Genomic DNA, 21,474 nt, shown 5'->3' on the forward strand with positions numbered 1-21,474 from the left:
AGCCCAGTTCCAAGGAACTCCCAAAAGCTGCACGCGTGAAATGCTGTGCTGAATCAGACTTGGAGACCCAGAGCAGCTCTGCAGGAGAAAGGCAGAGACGTGGCTCAGGCCTTCCTGCACCCAGGCCCTCGTTGCTCGCATAAATCTCCATTCCCACACCCAGCAAGACTCAGACCCTCCTCAAAGCCTGCAATTCCAGCCCTGACATAAAGGCCAGGCTGCTTCCCATCGCTCAGCCAGTTTGACCTGCACCAGCACGGCTCTCCTGGGCGAGGTTCTTATCAGCTGCCTCCCGCCCTGGGATGCTCTGCACTGCTTCAGACACTCACGGCATCGCTCCAGAAAGGGGCAGAGGGTTGAGGATGGACGCAACCCCTCCCCAAGCCCCCGCTCAGCCTGCTGCTCACTTCATCCCGTCGCTCCCATGTAATCCACGCTTGCCTCCCGGTGCCCTCAGCTCTAATGCCGAGTGCTGGACTGCAGCCACGCTGTTGGCGATGCCGTTCCCCTGCTTCTTTCACACGGCTGAGCCGAGCTGCGGCCCCAGAGGGCAGCGCCAGGTGCCCCAGGAAGGAGCTCTGTGCCCCCAAACCCCATAAGGCAGCACTCCCACACTTCACCCTAACCCTATAACCCTTAATCTAACCTAACCCTATAACCGTAACCCTATAACCCTTAACCTATAACCCCAACCCTAACCCTATAACCCTAACCCTATAACCCTTAACCTATAACCCCAACCCTAACCCTATAACCCTTAATCTAACCTAATCCTATAACCCTTAACCAAACCCTAACCCTATAACCCTTAATGTAACCCTAACCCTATAACCCTAACCCTATAACCCTTAACCTATAACCCTAACCCTATAACTCTTACCCTATAACCCTTAACCAAACCCTAACCCTATAACCCTTAATGTAACCCTAACCCTATAACCCTAACCCTATAACCCTTAACCTATAACCCTAACCCTATAACTCTTACCCTATAACCCTTAACCAAACCCTAACCCTATAAATCTAACCCTATAACCCTTTACCTATAACCCTAACCCTATAACCTTAACCCTATAACCCTTAATGTAACCCTAACCCTATAAATCTAACCCTATAACCCTAACCCTATAAACCCTTAATGTAACCCATACCCTATAGCCCTAACCTTTACCCTAACCCTATAACCCTATAACCCTAACCCCATAACCCTAATCCTTACCCTAACCCTATAACACTTACCCTAAACCTAGCACTATAACTCGAACCTTTACCCTGACCTTACAACCCTCACCCTGACCCCATAACCCAACCCTAACCTGTTCCCCTCGTACAGCCCTACCTTCACACCCCTACCCCATAACCCCGCCATGGGGGCACACGAGGACCCATAGGACGCCTCGTTCCTCGTGGGAAGGGAAGGGAAGGGAAGGGAAGGGAAGGGAAGGGAAGGGAAGGGAAGGGAAGGGAAGGGAAGGGAAGGGAAGGGAAGGGAAGGGAAGGGAAGGGAAGGGAAGGGAAGGGAAGGGAAGGGAAGGGAAGGGAAGGGAAGGGAAGGGAAGGGAAGGGAAGGGAAGGGAAGGGAAGGGAAAGGAAGGGAAGGGAAGGGAAGGGAAGGGAAGGGAAGGGAAGGGAAGGGAAGGGAAGGGAAGGGAAGGGAAGGGAAGGGAAGGGAAGGGAAGGGAAGGGAAGGGAAGGGAAGGGAAGGGAAGGGAAGGGAAGGGAAGGGAAGGGAAGGGAAGGGAAGGGAAGGGAAGGGAAGGGAAGGGAAGGGAAGGGAAGGGAAGGGAAGGGAAGGGAAGGGAAGGGAAGGGAAGGGAAGGGAAGGGAAGGGAAGGGAAGGGAAGGGAAGGGAAGGGAAGGGAAGGGAAGGGAAGGGAAGGGAAGGGAAGGGAAGGGAAGGGAAGGGAAGGGAAGGGAAGGGAAGGGAAGGGAAGGAAGGAAAGGAAAGGAAAGGAAAGGAAAGGAAAGGAAAGGAAAGGAAAGGAAAGGAAAGGAAAGGAAAGGAAAGGAAAGGAAAGGAAAGGAAAGGAAAGGAAAGGAAAGGAAAGGAAAGGAAAGGAAAGGAAAGGAAAGGAAAGGAAAGGAGGAATGAAGGCAGGGTGACCTCAGTGTCCTCCGGCTGTGCACTGAACTCAGCATCCCCAGGGAGACAACAGGGATGCAGCAATGCTGGGATGCTCCAGAACCACGAGGCTCAGCTGCTCCGGTGGGCGCTGACAGGAGGGCGAGTTGTCAGCCCCTGCTCCTTAACACCCTGACAAGCTTCTAACTATTTCATTTGTTACACTGTGAACCTTTTTAAATTAATGAACATAAGGTTGTCACGGTTGCTGTGGAGACGACACGTTGCCAGGGCGACGGCAGCAATACAGAGCCTGCAGAGTGTAATCAGGGGTCAGGCTAACGAGGGAGCCAGGATGTGCGTGGGGGCTGCAGGAAGGGGCAGTGAGCCCCAGTGCTCCCAGCAGCCCACGGCCCCCAAACCAGTACGAGCAAAGGGGAGAACAAAGCACTGCAGCATCCCTCTGCAACCCCAGGGAACAAAACCCCCCCCCCCCCATCATCTGCACAAAGTTGGGGTGCATCGGCTGCACGTGAGGCTGACCCTGCAAGCGAGAAGGAGCCTGGCAAAGCAGCTCAGTGCATCACAGCCTGCCTTTATACCCGAGAGTTTGGTTTCAGGTGCATCCAGCAGGAGAACGGAGGGGGGGAGGGGGGGGTGGCTGCAAAATTGCAGCTCAGTTTGCAAGAGGCTGGAGAACGGCCCACGTGCATCGAGATTGCTGTCACACAGGGAGCAGGGTTGGGGGTTTGGGGGGGGGGGGGGGGGGTTGCTTGGCACAGCACCCAGGTGGCCACGATGCTTCTGGACGTATCTGCACCTCCCAGCACCTCGCTGAGAAAGGTGGGGGGGTGGAGGGGGGGCAATTAACGCTTCCACGAATAGAAAAATCATCAATATGAGGAGCCAGAAAAAAAAGTCTTTGCAAGATCTCAAGGCAAACGAGCTTTGAGCTTCTCCTTTCCAAGCCCCCAGGAGGAAAAGGGTCCCACAGATGCCGTCCCATCCATGTGGACTGAAGTGGGTCAGGGGGCTTTGCCCAGAGCAGTGGAGACAAGGGAGGAGGGGTGCAGGACAGCAGCGTCCCCCACTGTCCCCTCCCTGGTGCAGGGTGTGGTGACAGAGAGAGCAAAACCTGAGGGTGTGAGTGGGAGCTGAGGGGTGGGGAGGGTGAGTTTCGGGGCTGTGGGAGGGGAGGTGCAGGATCAGCCCAGGGCAGGAGAGCAGCTGTGGCCCTGCAGTGAACGCAGGGCTTTATTCCACGGTTCCTTCAAGCTGCACCTCTGCATGCATCCAGGCAAAGGGACAAGGGGTGGCGAGGGTGATGCAAGCACCCTTTGCGACCCCGACGGAGGCACAGCGTAAAGCACACCCCGAAATGCACACGGATTGCAAAGCAACCCTTCCTAAAGCAGCGTGAAGCCGGGCTGTAGGGAGGAACCCAACAGACCCCAGCGCCCACAACAGCAAGGCTGCTGAGGACACCTAAACCCCGTGGTTCTTGGGGGGGCAGAGCAGGGCTGGGCTCTGCTGCGTCCCAGATAACGCTGTCAGCCCACAGAAAGCAGGCTCAGCCCGGCAATCTCAGGCACGAAGGCCAAAGGGTGAGGGAGATGCATGCAGGAGATGCCCTCCTGCTGCTCAGGGCAGCACCCGGAGGGGTGAGAGGCTGCCAGCAGCGCTCTGTTCCCCATCACTCACCGGGATATCAGGCAGAGCATCACAGGCACAAACCAGAGGAAAAATAAACCCAAATAAAAGCCTGGCCACGCCGGCAGGGGTGCTGGGGGCTGTTTTCCAGCACGACCCCTGGGGGTGGGATGCTGTGTGTCAGCAGCAAGGCTCCGTGTTGCTGCGCTGGGGGCAGAATCCAAGCCAGCATCCAAACCGCAGCTTCCCGTTCCAGTAGCACCACAGTCAGCATCATGTGCTGGGCTGATGCTCTGCCCCTTGCCCTGCTTTCCTCCTCCGGTCTGCAGGAACAACAGAAAGGTGAGGAAGGTGAAGAGTGCAAGAAGCATGAGCTCAGAGAAACTCAGCTTTGCGAATTCAAGTTTTGGAGGCATGGCTGCACCCAGCTCTGCACCCCAACCTGGTGGGAAACCCCCCCCCCCAGGGGCAGGGGATGCGCTATCTCCCAACCCCGATATCTTCCAGCCTCTGTTTTCTTCCTGTCCAGTGCTGATTTCTCTCCCCTAATTGCCCGGAAAGCTCCTTTCCCTTCCTCTAATCAGTTCGGAGCAGATTTTCTCTAGATAATTGCGCCAAGATCCGATCGCCCTCCTCATCACCAGCGCTCCCATTTCTTCACTAAACTCACCTGCTGGAGCTGCACTCCTTGATCTAATTATTTCAAGGCTCTGCTGAGTTCCCTAATTGCTTGCTCTACCAGCACCCATACCTGAAAGCACCCGGAGTATCTGGGGTGGGACCTGGGGCTGAGCTGCATTCCTAGAAAACAAACCCACTCTGGGAGCCCAGCACTGCCTCTGAAAGGCATCTGAAACGCTTCGGATGAAGGGCAGCACCCATGGGTGCTTCATGGCAACCTGAGGGATCCTTGCAAAGGCAGCAATGAGCCCTCTTGCTCTCGGGCTGGGTCTGAGCCTTGCTGACACCTGCCTGGATTGCAGCAGCAACGTCCCACATCCCTGCACCCCTCTGACACAGCCAGGACTTCTCCCATCCTTTCCGTGCACCCCAGCCAACTCCATCCTCCTCCGGTGCCAGGCGGCCCCACTGCTATCACCCACCCTTATCCTTTTCTCCCAGGCTAATTGATCCGTTGTTTTGCTTTCTTATCAAATTGCTCTCAGCCTCGGATGCTTCTGTAATCAATTCTCAGCCCTATCGGTCCCAAGAGCCACAGGGGACTTTTCTTTGCAGACACTGCTGTATATTTAATCGCTGGAGGACTTTACCTAATTGGTGTAGAACCTGATTTCTTCCTCTAATCGCCCCGAGGCCCTGATTCACTTATCTAATCACTCCAAAGCCTGGGCCTTGTGCACCTCTCTGAAGCTCTGGTCCGTCCCCACAGATCAGTTCTTTGCCCCCCCCCCAGGTGGCTCGGCTCCCTTGACTCCCTAATCCCTGGGCTGCTTGATCTCTTGTACTAATCCAGCCAAGGTTTGGCACCCGCATTCGCCTGCTCCCCTGACCCGGCGCTGCTAGGGATCAGCCTCCCTCCTCGCAGAGCTTTCCCCGTTGCCTCGTGGCACTGCAGCAGAGCACAACCTGCTGCTCTCTGAGCCCCCTGCCTGCTCCTGCATCACAACCCGGGCTCAGCTCCACCCGGGTGGGGGGGATCTGCAGCGGCACCTCGGTGCTGCGGTGGCCTTGGACCCCAAGAGCCCCTCTGCTGTCGCGTGGTTCGGTCTCAGCTCTCCATATTTTCCTCTCGGTGAATCACATCCGCTGATTCAAGAGAAAGGAGTTGAGAGGGGAAACATCCCCCAAACACCGGCCTGGAAGGAGCCCAGGCTGTGATGAGGGGTTGGCAGGGGAGCTTTGCTTCTCCTGAACTTCCCAAAGCAGAGAGCAGAGCCCATTCACCCAACCCTGCCCGGATCCTGCTCAGCTCTGTGCCCATCCTCCATCCTCACAGCTCTTCTTTCTCCCCCCTACCCCAAATCCTCACAGCTGTGCTCAGCAGCCCAAGGCGGTCCTGCCCTGCTGGCAGCTCACGGTTGCTTCACATGCAAGGAGTTTTTGGCAAGGAAACTACAACTCCATCACCCTGGGGTCAGTTGGGATGGCTCCAAGTGCCTCCAAAGCCCCACAAACCCAACGATGCAGCCTGGGGGCACGCAGGTTCCAGCCCACCCTCCCTGTCTGGGAGTGCATTCCCAGAGTGGAGCAGTGGGAATTTCATGCATTTCTTTGCAATCCAGCAGTGACCCCGGGGGCCAGGAGGAGAATGAATCAACTTCCAGCAACGGGGGCAGGACTTCTCACCGCACTGAAAGCTGCCACTTTGCTCCGGCTTCAAACCGGTGCCGTTCAGAGAGGCGGTGATGAAATCAAATCATTAACTCGGCACCTCACACCGGAGAGGGGCTGCAACCTTCCTGCATGCACAGCTCCTGCACAAAGCAGAATCCGACACAACAGACCCCCCCCCCCCCCTCCAAACCTTCCCCCACCATCCCCAGTCCACGGCTTGAGCGAAGCTCCAGGCTTTGTGGCTCTGGGGCTGCTCCCACCTTCTGTGCTGTGGGTTAACGTGCATCTCTAGAGCTGTTCCTGGCCTCCAAAGGGCAAAGCCTTCACCCACCCCCGACTGCTGTGCCCCGGGGATGCTGCAGGGCTCCTGGCACAGCTCTGGATGCGGATGGGGACGTCACCACAGCCACACACTGCAGGCAGCGACCACCTCCACCTGCAAAGCAGAGGGGAGCGGGAGCTGCTGGGGGTGGGAAGCAATGTGACTGCAGCACATCGCCGTGCCTCGGTGCCCCCTGGGGGCTGGTTCTGCTCCCCGGTGTGCTGCACCCTCCCTCCATCCACCCGTGAGGACAGAAAGGAGGGGATGAGCCCACCTACAACCCTGGGGAACAGCCACCGCTCACCACTTTCCCTACGTGCAACCAGAGCCAGCCAGACCCTCAAACTGGCTTTTCCTGGCTTGGAGCTGGAAGGAAAGCACAGCCCAAGGTGCAGACAAGCACCATTCTCTACAGGGGAGCAGCTGAGCCCCACCAGAGCCACCTCACTCAGCACAGCACCAGTCCCCACAGCGCTGCAGCCTGGCATGTCTTCCCCTGGGGCTGCCAAAGCAATGGCAGAAACACAACAAACACCAACAAGGCGCAGCACAGTCGGCAAACACTCCTCTCTTTATTTCCTCCCTGCTTTGGTTTGTGCTTTTAGATGTACGCATTTTCTCCCCCTCTCTCCCACAAGGAGGCTGTCGCCGTCGGGAGGGAACAGCAGCATCATTCCTCAGCGCATGAAACCCACGCTGTCCCAGCAGGAGCTGCACTGTGCAGCCCCAACAAGGCCGGCCAAGCTGAGCTCCTCCTCCAGAGCAGCCACAGCATTTTGCTGGGGTGTCCTGAGCTCAGGTTGGGCTGTTCCTGCACCCTCCCAGCTCTGCTGGTTTGCATATTGGCCTCAAAGCAATAGGGGGGTGGCTTTGGGTATCCAGCACCCAGCACCCTTCTGCACGGGGCAGTGAATGTGGATGGCGCTGCGCAGCGGGGCAGAGCTGCAGCCCTGCATCATGGGCACAGTGATGAGGGAGGTCAGCAAGCACAGCACGAGGGGGCGCAGGCTTTCCAAATGGGATCAGCGCTGCTATGGCCTGGGAGGCACACGAGAGCTGCTCTCCAGGAGCAAAGCATCTCACCCAAGCTCCACACCAGGCTCTCCACAGCACCAATCCAAGCCCAGATGAACAATTTGCCATCTTTTCAGGCTCATAAACCCCTGCAAGCTTCCTAGCGTGGGTGCAGGCTGATTGGGGGTCAAAAACCCAGCAAGACCCCCGTGCTCCTCCCTGCCATTTACCTGCCCCAAAGCGGCGTGCAGCTGTGAACTTCAGCCCTGCAGTCCCACAGAATCACAGAATCACAGAACTGTAGGGGTTGGAAGGGAGCTGCAGAGAGTCCAACCCCCCGCCCAAGCCGTTCCTACAGCACAGCTCGGCATCCAGGCAGGTCTGGAACATCTGCAGAGCAGGAGACTCCACCACCTCTCTGGGCAGCCTGTTCCAATGAACAGTGGGACCCATAGAGACACGTTGGGACCCATAGGGACATGTTGGGACCCATAGAGACATGTTGGGACCCATAGGGACACATTGGGACCCATACAGACACACTGGGACCCATACAGACACACTGGGACCCATTGGGACCCATAGAGACACGTTGGGACCCATAGACTCCCCCACCTCCCTGGGCAGCCTGTTCCAGTGACCCACGGAGGGTCTCTGCTGCCTGTGCCCACTGGCTGCACGTGGCAGCTTCCCCTGGGGCTCCTGCAAACGCTCCTGCGTGCAGATCAGCTCTGAGATGCTTCACACACGGCCCAGATCCTGGTCTCTCCCTTACACACACGTATGTAAGTGTGTATATATATATACATACATAATTCTCTCTCATGCCTTTTTTGCTGTTGTTGCTTTGTATTATTTTAATGGCCACCCATCCGTCAGATCACTCACACAGGCAATTAAAGCAATTAAATAACGAAGGGGAGGGAGCAGGGCTGGAGGAAGCAGAGCTGGTGTTGCTCAGGGGCACTTGTTGCGCTTGCAGCCTTTACACCGCGCTCCCCATCCATTATCATCATTATTATTATTATTATTATTTTCCCCTCTTCCAACTCTGATTTCATCACCCGAAATCTGAATGAAAAAAAAAAAACGGAGCGGCGGCCGCATTCGGTCTCTGCTGTCTCCACGTGGCCAAATAGCGGAACTGCGTATTGTCTCTGCTCTGAGCCTCCCGTCTCTATGGTAGTAGATCCTCCGAGCGTACTGCGCATGTGCGGAAAGCAGGAAAAATGAGTCTCTTTCTTTTTTCCGCTCTGCTCCGCCGGTCCTCCAATCTCTCTGTTATTTGGTCCTCCAGGCTGCATGACGCATGCGTACGGAAACGCGGAAGTGGCATATCTCTGCTCTAACCGCTCTGCGCAGCCAGTCCTCCAATCTCTATTGTGATTAGACCTCCAGAGAGTGAGAGTGTAAAAAGGGCAGGATCATGATAGCCCTAACCTTAAAAATCCATTCATAAAGATCCCAGTATCGTATTGTGCTCAACAGATGGCAGCCAACTGCACCTCAAGAGCCCCTACCCCAATGAAACGCCCTCTAATAACCCCCTCTGTCCTGATAAACCACCCACCCCCCAACAAACCCCACCATAATTAAACCTTCACCCCAACCACCCCCTCCCATCATGGTTTTACGATTCTTATTTTCAGGATTCCACATCATAGCATCACATAAAGCACTGGGAAATGAAGAGTTCATAGAATCACCAGCTTGCAAAGCCTTCCATCTAAAACACAAAATCTCCAGATGCAAGGGTTTGGGGTTTTTAGGTGCAGGATTTTGGGTGCTTGGAGATTCACGGAGTGGGTGCAAGGTGCCAGGTTTTGGGCTTCTGAAGCAAGGTTTTGAAGCCCGGGTGGAAGGTTTGGGATCAGGGTGCCAGCTTGTGGCAGCTGGATTTTGGGCTTCAGATGCAAGGTTCTGGGTTATCAATGCAGGATTTTGGGGCTGGAGCAGGAGCCTGGCAGCACAGCAGCCAGACGCATCTCCTCCCCTGGGCTGCTGTGTGCCCACAGGTCTGAGCTCTGCAGGAGGCTGGGATCCATCCCAGCTCCCTCTGAGCACTGAAGGCCAGGAGCTGCATCCCCCCCACAGCGGCTGCACAGACCCAGAGGGGTTTCCCACCGGGGTTTTGGGCTGGGGGCTGGGGGGAGCTCCCACTGGTGCTGCTGTGGGGCGGAGGTGCGTGGAGCTGCCTTACCTGTCAGCGTTGCAGTTGTGCAGCTCTGCCAGCCCTGGTTTTTAAATCTCTTTTTATATACACAACAGTGTGACATTTTGGAGGAATTTTGGATGCATGCGGGAGCTGCACGGCGTCCCCTCAGCACTGCAGGCCCCAAACCCAGCCCCCATCCTTCGCTCTGCCACCACCCCACGGCTTGTGAGATCCTTCACCCCACATCCCCCCGCAGGAGCTCCCACCGTTCCCATGGTATGGGGAAAGGGAAACGTTTGCACCACAGCTGCTGTTGTGTGGGGTCTGAGGGACAGCGGTGCTCCGGGATGGCTGCAGTCACCCCATAGCAGTGCTGACCCCACTGCAGTGCTGTGCTCACCCCATAGCAGTGCCAATCCTACTGCAGTGCGGTGCAGTGCAGTGCTGGGCTGGACTGGGTGTGCTGTCCGTAGGTGGACCCACGTCCACGTTGCATGGACAGCAACAGCTGGTGGGGGATCCTGCAGTATCTTGGGTTGTGGGGCTGAGGATTGGGGGCTTTGGGGAGTTTTGGGGGGGTTTTGGTGAATTTAATGCAGTGTTATGGGGGGACTGGTGGGGGGGGGGGGGGGGGCAGGAATGCTGCCTGCAGATGTTCAGGGACGTGGGTGCCTACAGCAGCCAGTAGTGGAGGACCTTGCTGCCATGGTGGGCTGTGTGGCTGAGGATGGAGGGGGGAGGTTTGGGGTTTTTTGTAGAGTTTTGGTGAATTTAATGCAGTGTTTGCCTGTAATGTTTGAGCTCACAGTGGGAGGTGGGGCGGACGTGGGGATGGGGAAGGGGCACAGCAGGGGGTGGTGGGCAGGGAGATGGGTGGGATGTGGGGATGGGAACGTGGTGCAGGCTCCTCATTGGGCTACCGGCCCTTTAAGAGCCTTTATTTGGCACTGTGCCTTTGAGGGTCTTTATTTGGCACCAACCCTTGAAGGGTCTTCGTTTGGTGCTGCCCCTTCAAAGGCCTTTATTTGATGCTACCCCTTTAAGAGGCTTCATTAGGCATTTTCCCTTTGAGGACCTTGATTAGGGGCAGCCCCTTTAAGAGCCATTATTTGACTCTTTCCCTTTAAGGACCATTATTTGGCACTTTCCCTTCAAGGTCTTTTATTTGGCGTTGCCCCTTCAAGAGCCTTTATTTGGCACTGTGTCTTTTAGGGCCTTTATTTGATGCTACCCCTTTAAGAGGCTTTATTAGGCACTTTCCCTTTAAGGACCTCGATTTGGCGCTGCGCCTTTAAGGCTGGGCCGCTGCAGACGCATGCGCACTCTGCCCCCCCGCGCCATTCCGGGGCGCCGCAGACAGCGGCCCTTTTTGCTGCGGCCGGAAGCACGTGATGGCTACATCCGGCGCGGCCTCAGCCCTTCCCCAAGATGGCGCCGTCGTGCGGGCGCTGATTGTTCGAACGGTTCGCCGGGCCCGACGCGCTGCCGCCGCCGCCGCCGCTCACTTCCGGCAGGCGCTGAGTGGGGGCGGAAGCGGCGGCCATGGGGCGGCTGGCCGGGTCGGGCCGCCGGCTCCAGGCCTGAGGTGAGCGCGGAGAGGCGGGCAGAGGCGGGGAGAGGCGGGGGCTCGGGCCGCGCGGGGAGGGGAGGGGAGAGGAGGGCCGGGCGGCGGGACGGGGCGGAACGGCGGTGCGTGCGGGGACTGAGCGAAGGGCCGCGGGGACGGGGAGGAGGGGCGGAGCGGGAGCGGCGCAGCCGGAGAGGGCCGAACTCCGCTCCGCCGCCGACCTTGAGCGGGGCCGGCGTTGTTGGCACGCTGTCGCCGCGTCCGGAGCGCTTCACGTGTTTGGCGGCCCCGCGCGGCCGGCGGAACGGGGAGGCGGGAGGGCTCCGCGCCGTGGGGCCGCGTCTGCACCGCTCTCGTCGGGCACGGCGCTGCTCGGCTTCCGGAGCGGCCGCGGGGCGGTGCGAGCCCTCCGCTGCGTGCTGAAGGGAGGTCCGCCGAGCGCTGAAAAGGACCCTCGGGGTCACCGCGTTTCATCCCCGCTGTGTGCAGGGCCGCCGAGCAGCAGAGCGGGCTGCCCAGAGCCTCGTCCAGCCTGGCCTGAATGCCTCCAGGGATGGGGCATCCACAGCCTTTCTGGACAACCTGTTCCAGTGCGTCACCACCTTCTGAGTGAGGAACTTCCTGACACCAAACCGAAATCTCCCATCTTGGTTTAAAACCAGCTGCCCGCATCCTATCGCTATCAATCCTTCCGGGTAGCAGCAGCGCACAGCAAGCCCAGCTCTCGTGGTTCTCCTGGCCCAGCTCTCCCTGCTGCCTGCTGTCTCCCAGCCACCACATCGGTATGCAAAGCGGGAGCCCCCGGTCTGGCAGCACACGTTGTCCCCAGTGAGGGGTTGGCACACAGGGGGATGTGGGAATGCGTGAGAAGTGGGGCAGCAGGAAGCGAAGGAGGTTGGACGGTGCCAGATATCCTACAAACACAGAACAGCTTGGGTTGGAAGGGAGCCTGAGGATCACTGAGCTCCATCCCCTGCCTCAGGCAGGGCCACCAAGCTCCAGATCTGCCAGACCAGCTTGCCCAGGACCCCATCCCACCTGAACGCCTCCAGGGATGGACGGGGCCCCGCAGCCTCTCTCTGCAGAGCTTCCCCTGACATCCCAGCCAAATCTCCCCTCCTTCACCTGAAATCCACTCGCCCTCACTCTCTGCCCAAGTGAAAAGTCGATTCCCCTCCTGTCGGCGATCCCCTTTAGGCACTGTAGGCTGCAGCGGGGTCACCCCCAGCCTTCTCCAGCTCCCTCAGCCTGTCTTTGTACAGAGGTGCTCAGCGCTTTGCTGAACCTCCAGGTCCGTGTGTGACCCCCAGTTCTGCCCCCCAGGTCCGCGTGTGCCCCGCCAGGCAGGAGCGCCTTGCAGGGAGCGCCCGGCATGGAGGACAAACGCAACATCCCCATCATCGAGTGGGAGCACCTGGACAAGCGGCGCTTCTACGTGCTGGGCATCTGCATGACCATGATGATCCGCGTCAGCGTTTACCCCTTCACGCTGATCCGCACCAGGCTGCAGGTGCAGAAGGGGAAGAGCCTTTACAACGGGACCTTCGACGCCTTCGTGAAGATCCTGAGGACGGAGGGGGCGGCCGGGCTGTACCGCGGCTTCCTGGTCAACACCTTCACCCTCATCTCGGGGCAGTGCTACGTCACCACCTACGAGCTGACGCGCAAATACGTGGCGCGGTACAACAACAACAACGCCGTCAAGTCGCTGGTGGCCGGCGGCTCGGCCTCGCTGGTGGCTCAGAGCATCACGGTGCCCATCGACGTCGTTTCCCAGCACCTGATGATGCAGAGGAAGGGTGAAAGCATGGGCAGGTTCACGGTGCGCGGCCGCGACGGACGGCGGGTGGTGGTGTTTGGGCAAACCAAGGACATCATCGTGCAGATCTTCAAGGCCGACGGGTTGAAGGGTTTCTACCGCGGTTACGTGGCCTCGCTGCTGACCTACATCCCCAACAGTGCCGTCTGGTGGCCCTTCTACCACTTCTACGCCGGTACGTGCATGGGGACGGAGGTGGGCCTTTGGTTATTGATGGGGTGGGGGTCTGGCAGGGAGGGGACGGGCGGCGTGGGGGTGAGAAGGGTTGGCTGCATCTGCACCGCTCGCTCCCAGCCATCCCAGAGCAGAGGAATCACAGAATCACCGAGGTTGGAAAAGGCCTTTGAAATGCACCCAGTCCAACCGTCCACCCGTCACCAATATTCTCACTAATCTTTGTCCCTCAACACAAAATCCAGACGTTCCTTGAATACGCCAAGCTCAGTGACTCCATCGCTCCCTGGCAGCCCATTCCACTGCCTGACCTCTCTTGCAGAGAAGCACTATTTCCTAACGTCCAGCCTGAACCTCCCCAGCGCATCCAAAGCCCATTCCCTCTGGTCCTATCCCTGCTACACGAGAGCAGAGGCCGACCCCCAGCTCACTACAGCCTCCCTTCAGGCAGTTATGAAGAGCAATCAGGTCTCCTCCGAGCCTCCCCTTCTCCAGGCTGAACAACCCCAGCTCCTTGCAAGACCCCGTTCTGCTCCAGACCCCCCACCAGCCTTGTTGCCCTTCTCTGAACACTTTTCAGGGCCTCGTTGTCTGTCTTGCAGCGAGGGGCCCAAAACTGGACACAGTGCTGAGTACAGGGGACAATCACCTCCATGTTCTTGCTGTTTCTGATGCAAGCCAGGATGCCATTGGCCTTCTTGGCCAGCCAGGCACAGTGCTGGCTCACGTTCAGCATCAGTCAACACCCTCAGCTCCATTTCCTCTGCCCCAAGCCTGCAGCGCTGCGTGGGGTTGTTGTGGCCAAAGTGCAGGACTCTGGCTTTTGGCCTCGTTGAACCTCATCCCGTTGGTTCAGCCCAGCATTCCAGCCTGTCCAGATCCCTGTGCAGGGCCTCACCGCCCCCAGGCAGATCCGTGCTTCCAACCAACTTGGTGTCACCTGCAAACTTGCTCTCAGCGCCCTCATCCAGGTCACCAATAACGATGTTGAAGAGGAGCACCGACCCCTGGGGGTCACCACTGCTCGCCAGCTGCATTTACCTCCATTCACCACCACCTCTGGGCCCGGCCTTCCAGCCAGTTCCTTATCCAGCCAAGAGTGCCCAAGGCGTGGGCTGCCAGCTTCTGCAGCAGAATGCACTGGGAGACGGTGCCAAAGGCCTTGCTGAAGTCTGGGTAGATAGACTGCATCAACAGCCTTTGCCTCGTCTACCAGATGGTCACAGATCATAGAATCACAGAATGGCCAGGCTTGGAAGGGACTCCAGGATCACGGAGCTCCAACCCCCCCCCACACGCAGGGCCACCAACCTGCCCACGTTTCACAGCCGCCCAGGCTGCCCAGGGCCCCGTCCAGCCTGGCCTCCAAGCCCTCCAGCGATGGACGGGGCATCGCAGCCTCTCTGGGCAGCTCTTCAGCCCCTCACCGCTCTCCCAGCACACAACTTCCCTGACCCCCAGCCTCCAGCTGCCCTCCCTCCGCTTCCAGCCGTTCCCTGCTCTCATCTCCCCTGCCCAAGAGCTGCCTCCCCTCCTGGCTGCAGGCTCCCTGCAGGCTGCACTCAGCTCAGCCCCAGCTCCTCTTCTCCGTGCTGAACGAGCCCAGCTCCCTCAGCCTGTCACAGAAGGAGATCAGGTTGGCCAAGCAGGACCTGCCCTTCGTGAACCCATGCTGGCGAGGCTGATCCCCCTGCTGTCCCACGCGTGCTGCGTGATCTCCCTCAAGACAGTCCCCCCCCCCAATAACCTTCCCTGGCACTGAGGTCAGGCTGACAGGCCTGTAGCTCCCCAAATCCTTACAGCCCTTGTAACCCTGCAGCCCTTCTTGTAGGTGTGATGGCGGAGCTTCGGGGTCCTTCCGGTCTTGTTCAGCATCTTCATCAGTGAGCTGGACGAGGGGATGGTGCAGTCAGTGTAATCAGGAATTGCACTGATGACAAAAAGCTGGGAGGAGCAGCTGATGCAGCTGGGGGCCGTGCTGCCATTCAGCAGCAGCTGGGGCAGGCTGAGAGCTGGGCAGCAGGAAACCAGAGGGGGTTTAACAAGAGCAAGGGCAGAGTCTTGCAGCCGGGGAGGAATAACTGCATTGGGGTCGAGCTGCTGGAGAGGAGCTCTGCAGAGGGGGACCTGGGGCTCCTGGTGGGCGACAGGTCGGCTGTGGGCTGTGTGCCCTGGTGGCCAGGAGGGCCAGCGGGACCCTGGGGGCATTAAGAGCATGAAGGGGAGCGTGGCCAGCAGGGCAGGGGAGGCGATCCCCCCCTCTCTGTTCTGCCCTGGTGAGGCCACGTTTGGAACACTGGGCTCTGGTTTTGATCCGGACTGATTCTGGACTCCTCAGCTCAAAACAGCAGGGATCTGCTCAGGGAGGCCGCGGGTTCTCCTTCCCTGCAAGCATCGCAGAGCTTCCTTCTGCAGGGAGCTGCTGTGCAGGGGGTTGGACTCTGTGACCTCTGAGGTCCCTTCCAGGCCCTACAGCTCTGTGATTCTGCGCTGTGCAAACTGAACTGATCAATGGTGCCAGTGTGTGTGTGAGGGGGGTGGAGGGGTCAAATCCTATGCAGCCAAAGCAGGAGGAGGAAATCCCCCATCTCCCCTCTGCGTGGTTGGTTGGTGGGCTGCAGGGCAGGGGGCTGGATGGGCCTCGGGGGTCCCTTCCTACAGAGGCTGTGCTCCGGTTCCATGAGCACCTTACAGACGCAGTGCTGACCCTTCCCCTCTCTGCCCCATCCCAGAGCAGCTCTCCAGCCTGACCCCCAAGGACTGCCCACATCTCCTCCTCCAAGCCATTTCGGGGCCGCTCGCTGCCGCCACGGCTTCCACGCTCACCAACCCCATGGATGTCATCAGAGCTCGGGTTCAGGTACGGCTCCACGTCTGCCCACGGTGCTCAGCACCTCGGGACGCCCTTCCCCTGGGGCACAGCTCGGTGCTGGGGCTGCAGCAGGGTTTCAGAAACCCATTTAGCACTGCCTGGGGGTTCTGCCGCCTCCTGCCCCTGTGATGTACGTACAGAGGGGGGGGGTCGTTGGTGGCTGTGTCCAACCCCTCCTCTGGAACAACTCCTCCTGTGCTGCCACCAGGCATATTGAGAAGAGGGTTTGGGGCAGTCAGCATGGCTTCAGAAGGGGAAGCCGTGCTCGAGTGGCCTTTTATGAACACATAACCAGGCAGACAGGTGATGGCAAAGCAGAGGATCCTGGTTTTGGTAAAGCTTTTGGCAACATCTCTCATGGCATCCTCACAACTACACACAAATGCGGTGTGGATGGTTGGGTGGTGAGGGGCACTGTGAAGAGCTGGGGGGAAGAAGCCAGAGAGCTGTGGTCAGTTGGGATGGAGACCAGCTGGGAGCCCGGATCCAACGGGGTCCCTCGGGTCGGTGCTGGGATCAGTGCTGCTCGGTGCACACAGCAGCAACGGGGGGGAGGAAATCGAGTGCATCGGAGGTGGTGGCCCGGAACTGGGAGGAGAGGCCGACAGGCAGAGGGCTGTGCTGCCACCCAGGGACAGCCGGGCAGGCTGGAGAGCCGGGGAGAAATGGGATGAGGTGGAGCAGGGGCAGCGTAGAGCCCGGTGTGTGGACAGGAACGGCTGGGTGCCGGAACGCGTTGGGAAGCGGGCTGCTGGAGAGCAGCGGAGGGGAGAGGGACCTGGGGGTGGTGGTGGGCAGCGGGAGGACAGGAGGCAGCCAAGAAGGCTGAAGGCGCCCCGAGGCGCCTTACAAGGGGGCTGCAGGAGGTCCAGGGAGGTTCTCCTCCCCCTCCGCACCCGGTGTCCACCAGCGCCTCCCATTTCGGTGGCTCTGCTGTGCCAGGCCGCCTCAGCCACGCCTTCCGGCGCAGCCTGCCGTCCCTCCCGGCGCTGGGCAGGACCCCTCTGTCGGTGCCCTCTGTTGTTCTCAGGCCGTTGCCGCGTCCCGCAGCAACTGCAGCGCTCGCTTCTGTGCAGCGGTTGCTCCGGCGCTCCGTCTGTCCTGCAGCTCCTGCGGCGCGGCGCCTTTTTCGTGCCGCTCCTTCGCATCTCCGTGCTCACGCAGGCAGAGCCGCGAGGCAGAACGCGGCGCGGTGCTGCTGCCGGCCCTCGCTCGAGCAGGAGGACGTCTGTGCCGACAGCCGGGCCGTTGGGCGGTGCGGGCTGGGAGGAAAGCGCTGTGCTCGGCCCTTCCAGGAGGCTGCTTTGGGAATCCTGCTCCCCATAGGTGCATCTGGTGCCGCCCTGGTGCCGTCCGTCAGCATCGGGCGTCGCAGGCAGTTCATCCCTTGGCTTTTCTTCGTTGCTCTCCGTTCTGTTCGGTTTTTCAGCCGCTTCCGCAAAGGCTGCGACACGAACTCGCAGAGGGGCTGAATGTCATCGAAGCCTTGAAGCTTTATTAATCGGCTCATTTATGAGGGCTCTTCTTTCCCCTCTGCCCTCGCTGCTGCCGACGTGGCGGCGTAGCTTTGCGCTGTTTAAAAATGCAAACGAGTGGTTTAAAAAGCAGCCAAAATCACAGCATCACAGAATTGTAGGGGTTGGAAGGGAGCTGCAGAGATCATCGAGTCCAACCCCCTGCCAAAGCAGCTCCTACAGCAGTCGCACAGGTCGGCATCCAGGCAGGTCTGGAACATCTCCAGAGCAGGAGACTCCACCACCTCCCTGTGCAGCCTGTTCCAGTGCTCCTCACCTCACTGTACAGAAGTTCTTGTACATATTTGTGCACAATTTCCTATGCTGCAGTTTCCGGCCGTTTCCCCTCCTCCTGTCTCCACTCCCCACTGAACAGAGTCCATCCTCGCCGTGCTGCCCCCACACCTCAGATATTCACAGACCTGGATCAGCTCCCCTCTCAGTCTCCTGTTCTCCATGCTGAACAGACCCAGCTCACTCAGCCTCTCCCCATAGCAGAGATGCTCCAGGCCCCTCGCCATCTTCCTGGCCCTGCGCTGTTCTGTTCCCAAGAGCTCCCTGTCTGTTTTGTGCTGGGCAGCCCAGAACTGGACGCAGGGCTGCAGGTGAGGCCTCACAGGGCAGAGCAGAGGGGGAGCATCGCCTCCCTCCACCTGCTGGCCATGCAAGGCACCCCAGGACGCCATGTTGGGCACCCTGCTGCCCCATGGCAACCTGTCGTCCACCAGGACACCCAGGACAAAATAACGGAGCAAAGCCAGCAGTGCACAAATGACTGATTGCAGGCAGGAGGGCTCTGTGCAGCTCCGGCCAGAGCCACCACACAGCCCCGCGTTCCTCGATGGATCTGGACTACTCCTAGACTACTCCCTGGGGAGGCGACTTAAGAAATTCCATGTCAGTCGGTCCAGCACTGAAATACAACCATAGAATCCACTTGCAAGAGTCCTGAAAGCCCATTTAAGGATGTCAGCAGGGGTAAATGAAGGCTGCAGGCATTAGGAAGCATGCAGGAACAACAGGCTGAAGCGAGCAAGAAATGAAGCAACTAGGAAAGCGTTTTGTGTGGTTTTAAGTGACAGGGAAAAAAGCTCTATCTTAAAATACAAAAAACACATCTAGAATCTGCGATACAACCCGACTTCATAACATCACAAGTACCTCAAAGTCTGGTCGATAAAACATTGGTTTGTGACAGTGGAAATCTGCCTGCCTTTCTGTTCTACACAAGAACAGGGAGGCTGTGGGTGCCCCAGCCCTGCAGGCATTCGAGGCCAGGGGGGTTGGAACTGATGAGCATCGTGCTGCTTTTCAACCCAGGGCATTCGATGGGTCTACAATTCTGTGGGTCCTTATGGCACCCCATGGGTCCTTATGGCACCCTATGGATCCTTATGGCACCCCTTGGGTACTTATGGCACCCTATGGATCCCTATGGCACCCCATGGGTCCTTATGGCACTCTATGGATCCTTATGGCACCCCTTGGGTACTTATGGCACCCTATGGATCCCTATGGCGCCCCATGGGTCCTTATGGCACCCTATGGATCCTTATGGCACCCCTTGGGTCCTTATGGCACCCTATGGATCCCTATGGCACCCCTTGGGTACTTATGGCACCCTATGGATCCTCATGGCACCCCATGGGTCCTTGTGGCACCCTATGGATCCTTATGGCACCCCTTGGGTACTTATGGCACCCTTGGATCCTTGTGGAAGCCTGGTTGGGTGGCTGGTGAGCCTGCACACAGCAAGGGGTTGGAATGAAATGAGCCTTTTCAACCCAGGGCATTCTACGAGTCAATGATTCTGTGGGTCCCTATGGCACCCCGTGGATCCTTATGGCACCCCTTGGGTACTTATGGCACCCTATGGATCCCTATGGCACCCCTTGGGTCCCTATGGCATCCCATGGGCTCTCAGGGCAGCTGGGGCTGCTGGTTGGCGACCTGCACACTGCTGGGGGTTGGAGCTGATGGTCGCTGTGCTCCTTTCAACCCAGGCCATTCTATGAGTCAATGATTCTATGGCACCCTGTGGGTCCCTATGGCACCCCTTGGATCCTTATGGCACCCCTTGGATCCTTATGGCACCCCTTGGATCCTTATGGCAGCCTGGTCTGGTGGCTGGTGACCCTGCACACAGGAGGGGGTTGGAATGAGACGAACCTTTTCAACCCAGGCCATTCCACGAGTCAATGATTCTGTGGGTCCCTATGGCATCCCATGGATCCTTAAGGCACCCCTTGGGTCCTTATGGCACCCCTTGGGTCCCTATGGCACCCTTTGGGTCCTTATGGCACCCCATGGGTTCTCAGGGCAGCCTGGGCTGCTGGTTGGTGACCTGCACACAGCTGGGGGTTGGAACTGATGGTCGCTGTGCTCCTTTCAACCCAGGCCGTGCTGTGATTCTCCACCAAAATGTCGGTGGTTGATGGTTCAGCCCAGTTCAGTAACTGAAGGGGTGGGGGGGAAAAAGGGGAAAAGGGTGGGGGAGAGATGAGCCCAAAACCAGAACAGCAGCAACAGTCTGAGGAGAAAGAAACTGATTTGCTAAATAAAACATCGGAGTGCAAGACAAAGCACTGTAATACAATGCAATACAGTACAATTAGAATTGGAGCTAATAAATCAATTACTATCAAAATAATAGAATAATAAATCCAAGGGAGAGAGTGCCCAAAAGGCAAAAGGCCTCACTCTGATGCTGAGCTGATCTGGGAGCACCGCTGGGATCAAAAGGGGGAGGAAAGAATCCTTTTCCTCAGGCAGAGAACAGCATCACAAATGAGGCAGAGTCCTGGGCTGAGCGCAGCGCGTCGCCCTGCTTCTCGGGTTGGGCTGGGCGAATTCCAGGTCCTCCCAGTCCCTGACGTCTGTGTTTGTGCGCCTTGCAGGTGGAAGGCAAAAGCTCCATCGTGCTCACCTTCAAGCAGCTGATGGCGGAGGAGGGACCCTGGGGTCTGACCAAAGGCCTTTCCGCCCGCATCATCTCCGCCACCCCCTCCACCATCGTCATCGTGGTGGGTTACGAAACGCTGAAGAAGCTGAGCCTGCGCCCGGAGCTGATGGACTCCCGGCACTGGTAGGGCTGGCAGCTCCACAGCCGCCTTCGTGTTCAGCACCGCAGCTCTCGGAGCCGCCCTGAGCTCCACCAGCGTTTTTGCCCGGCGCCGCACGGAGCCCTTTGTGCCCTTCCGTCCTTTGTGAAACCGGAGCCCGCAGCTTCCGCCTTCCGTCCCCTTTTTCTGCCCTCTTCAACCCCACTCGCGGCGGTTCGGCCCCGCGTTCCTCGACGGCTGCTGGAGGTGCGCGAGCAGCGCGACTCGGAGCCGCCGCAGCCTTCATTGCTGCGTTCAGGGCGGCCCCGCGCTGCCCCGTTCTGCCCTCGGACGGATCCCGGCGTTACTGAACGCTTTCTGACGGCCGCGCCGGGCGCTCGTTCCCACGTTTTGTGCACTTTACGGACCGGGAGCCGCTGGGGCTCCGGGGATGGACGCATCGCCCACGGCTCCGCTCAATGGAGCGACCCCGGCGGAAGCCCGGGGCTGACCTGGAAGGAACGTCGGGGCGAATAAAGGCGCGTCCGCCGCGTTCCGCTCCGGTTCCGCTCCGACTCCTCTCCCATTCTTCTCCCGTTCCGCTCCGTTTTCCCTCCCATTCTGCTCCTGTTCAGCTCCGGCTCCTCTCTCATTCCGCTCTAGTTCCATTCCCGTTCCCTTCTGATTCCACTCCCATTTCCTTTCGGCTCCTCTCCCGTTCCGCCCCGGCTCCTTTCCGGTTCCACTCCCGCTCCGGCTCCTCTACCGTTCCCCTCCCGTTCCGCCCCGGCTCCTCTCCCGTTCCTCTTCCATTCCCTTTCGGCTCCTCTCCCGTTCCTCTCTGCTTCTGCTCCCATTTTGCTCCGGTTCCGCTCCTGGAGCGCCGCTCGGCGGGGGCGGGACCAGCGGGGCGGCCGTGGCCAATTAGAACCGTGCGCGATGCGGCAGCGTTGACCAATCGGGAATCGGACGGAGGTAGTGACCAATCG

At 58.8% G+C, this 21,474-nt stretch overlaps 1 protein-coding gene across 3 annotated transcripts; it reads left to right on the top strand.

Annotated features, from left to right (window-relative positions):
* Window positions 1-10,895: 10,895 nt before the first annotated feature.
* Window positions 10,896-21,052, top strand: SLC25A44 (solute carrier family 25 member 44). Of its 3 annotated transcripts, XM_052670814.1 has the most exons (5): window positions 10,968-11,083; window positions 11,555-11,847; window positions 12,389-13,059; window positions 15,796-15,918; window positions 20,342-21,052. In XM_052670814.1, the coding sequence occupies exons 3-5, from the start codon at window positions 12,438-12,440 to the stop codon at window positions 20,590-20,592; spliced, it is 996 nt and encodes a 331-aa protein (XP_052526774.1). In that variant the 5' UTR covers window positions 10,968-11,083; window positions 11,555-11,847; window positions 12,389-12,437; the 3' UTR covers window positions 20,593-21,052. The 3 variants fall into 3 exon arrangements, with proteins under 3 accessions (XP_052526772.1, XP_052526773.1, XP_052526774.1); XM_052670812.1 differs by lacking the exon at window positions 11,555-11,847 and having other exon boundaries at window positions 10,896-11,083; XM_052670813.1 differs by lacking the exon at window positions 11,555-11,847 and having other exon boundaries at window positions 10,901-11,083; window positions 15,791-15,918.
* The last annotated feature ends 422 nt before the right edge of the window (window positions 21,053-21,474 follow it).

The sequence above is a fragment of the Tympanuchus pallidicinctus genome, unplaced genomic scaffold (genome assembly GCF_026119805.1).
Source record: "Tympanuchus pallidicinctus isolate F22 unplaced genomic scaffold, pur_lepc_1.0 scaffold97, whole genome shotgun sequence".
NCBI classification, from domain to species: Eukaryota; Metazoa; Chordata; class Aves; order Galliformes; family Phasianidae; genus Tympanuchus; species Tympanuchus pallidicinctus.

Excerpts from the sequence above, each read along its gene's own strand:
- SLC25A44 (XM_052670812.1), top strand. The coding sequence starts at position 12,438 with ATGGAGGACAAACGCAACATCCCCATCATCGAGTGGGAGCACCTGGAC. Across the intron at positions 13,060-15,795 it reads CTTCTACCACTTCTACGCCG|CTCTCCAGCCTGACCCCCAA; the intron begins GTACGTGCATGG and ends ATCCCAGAGCAG. Across the intron at positions 15,919-20,341 it reads TCATCAGAGCTCGGGTTCAG|GTGGAAGGCAAAAGCTCCAT; the intron begins GTACGGCTCCAC and ends TGCGCCTTGCAG.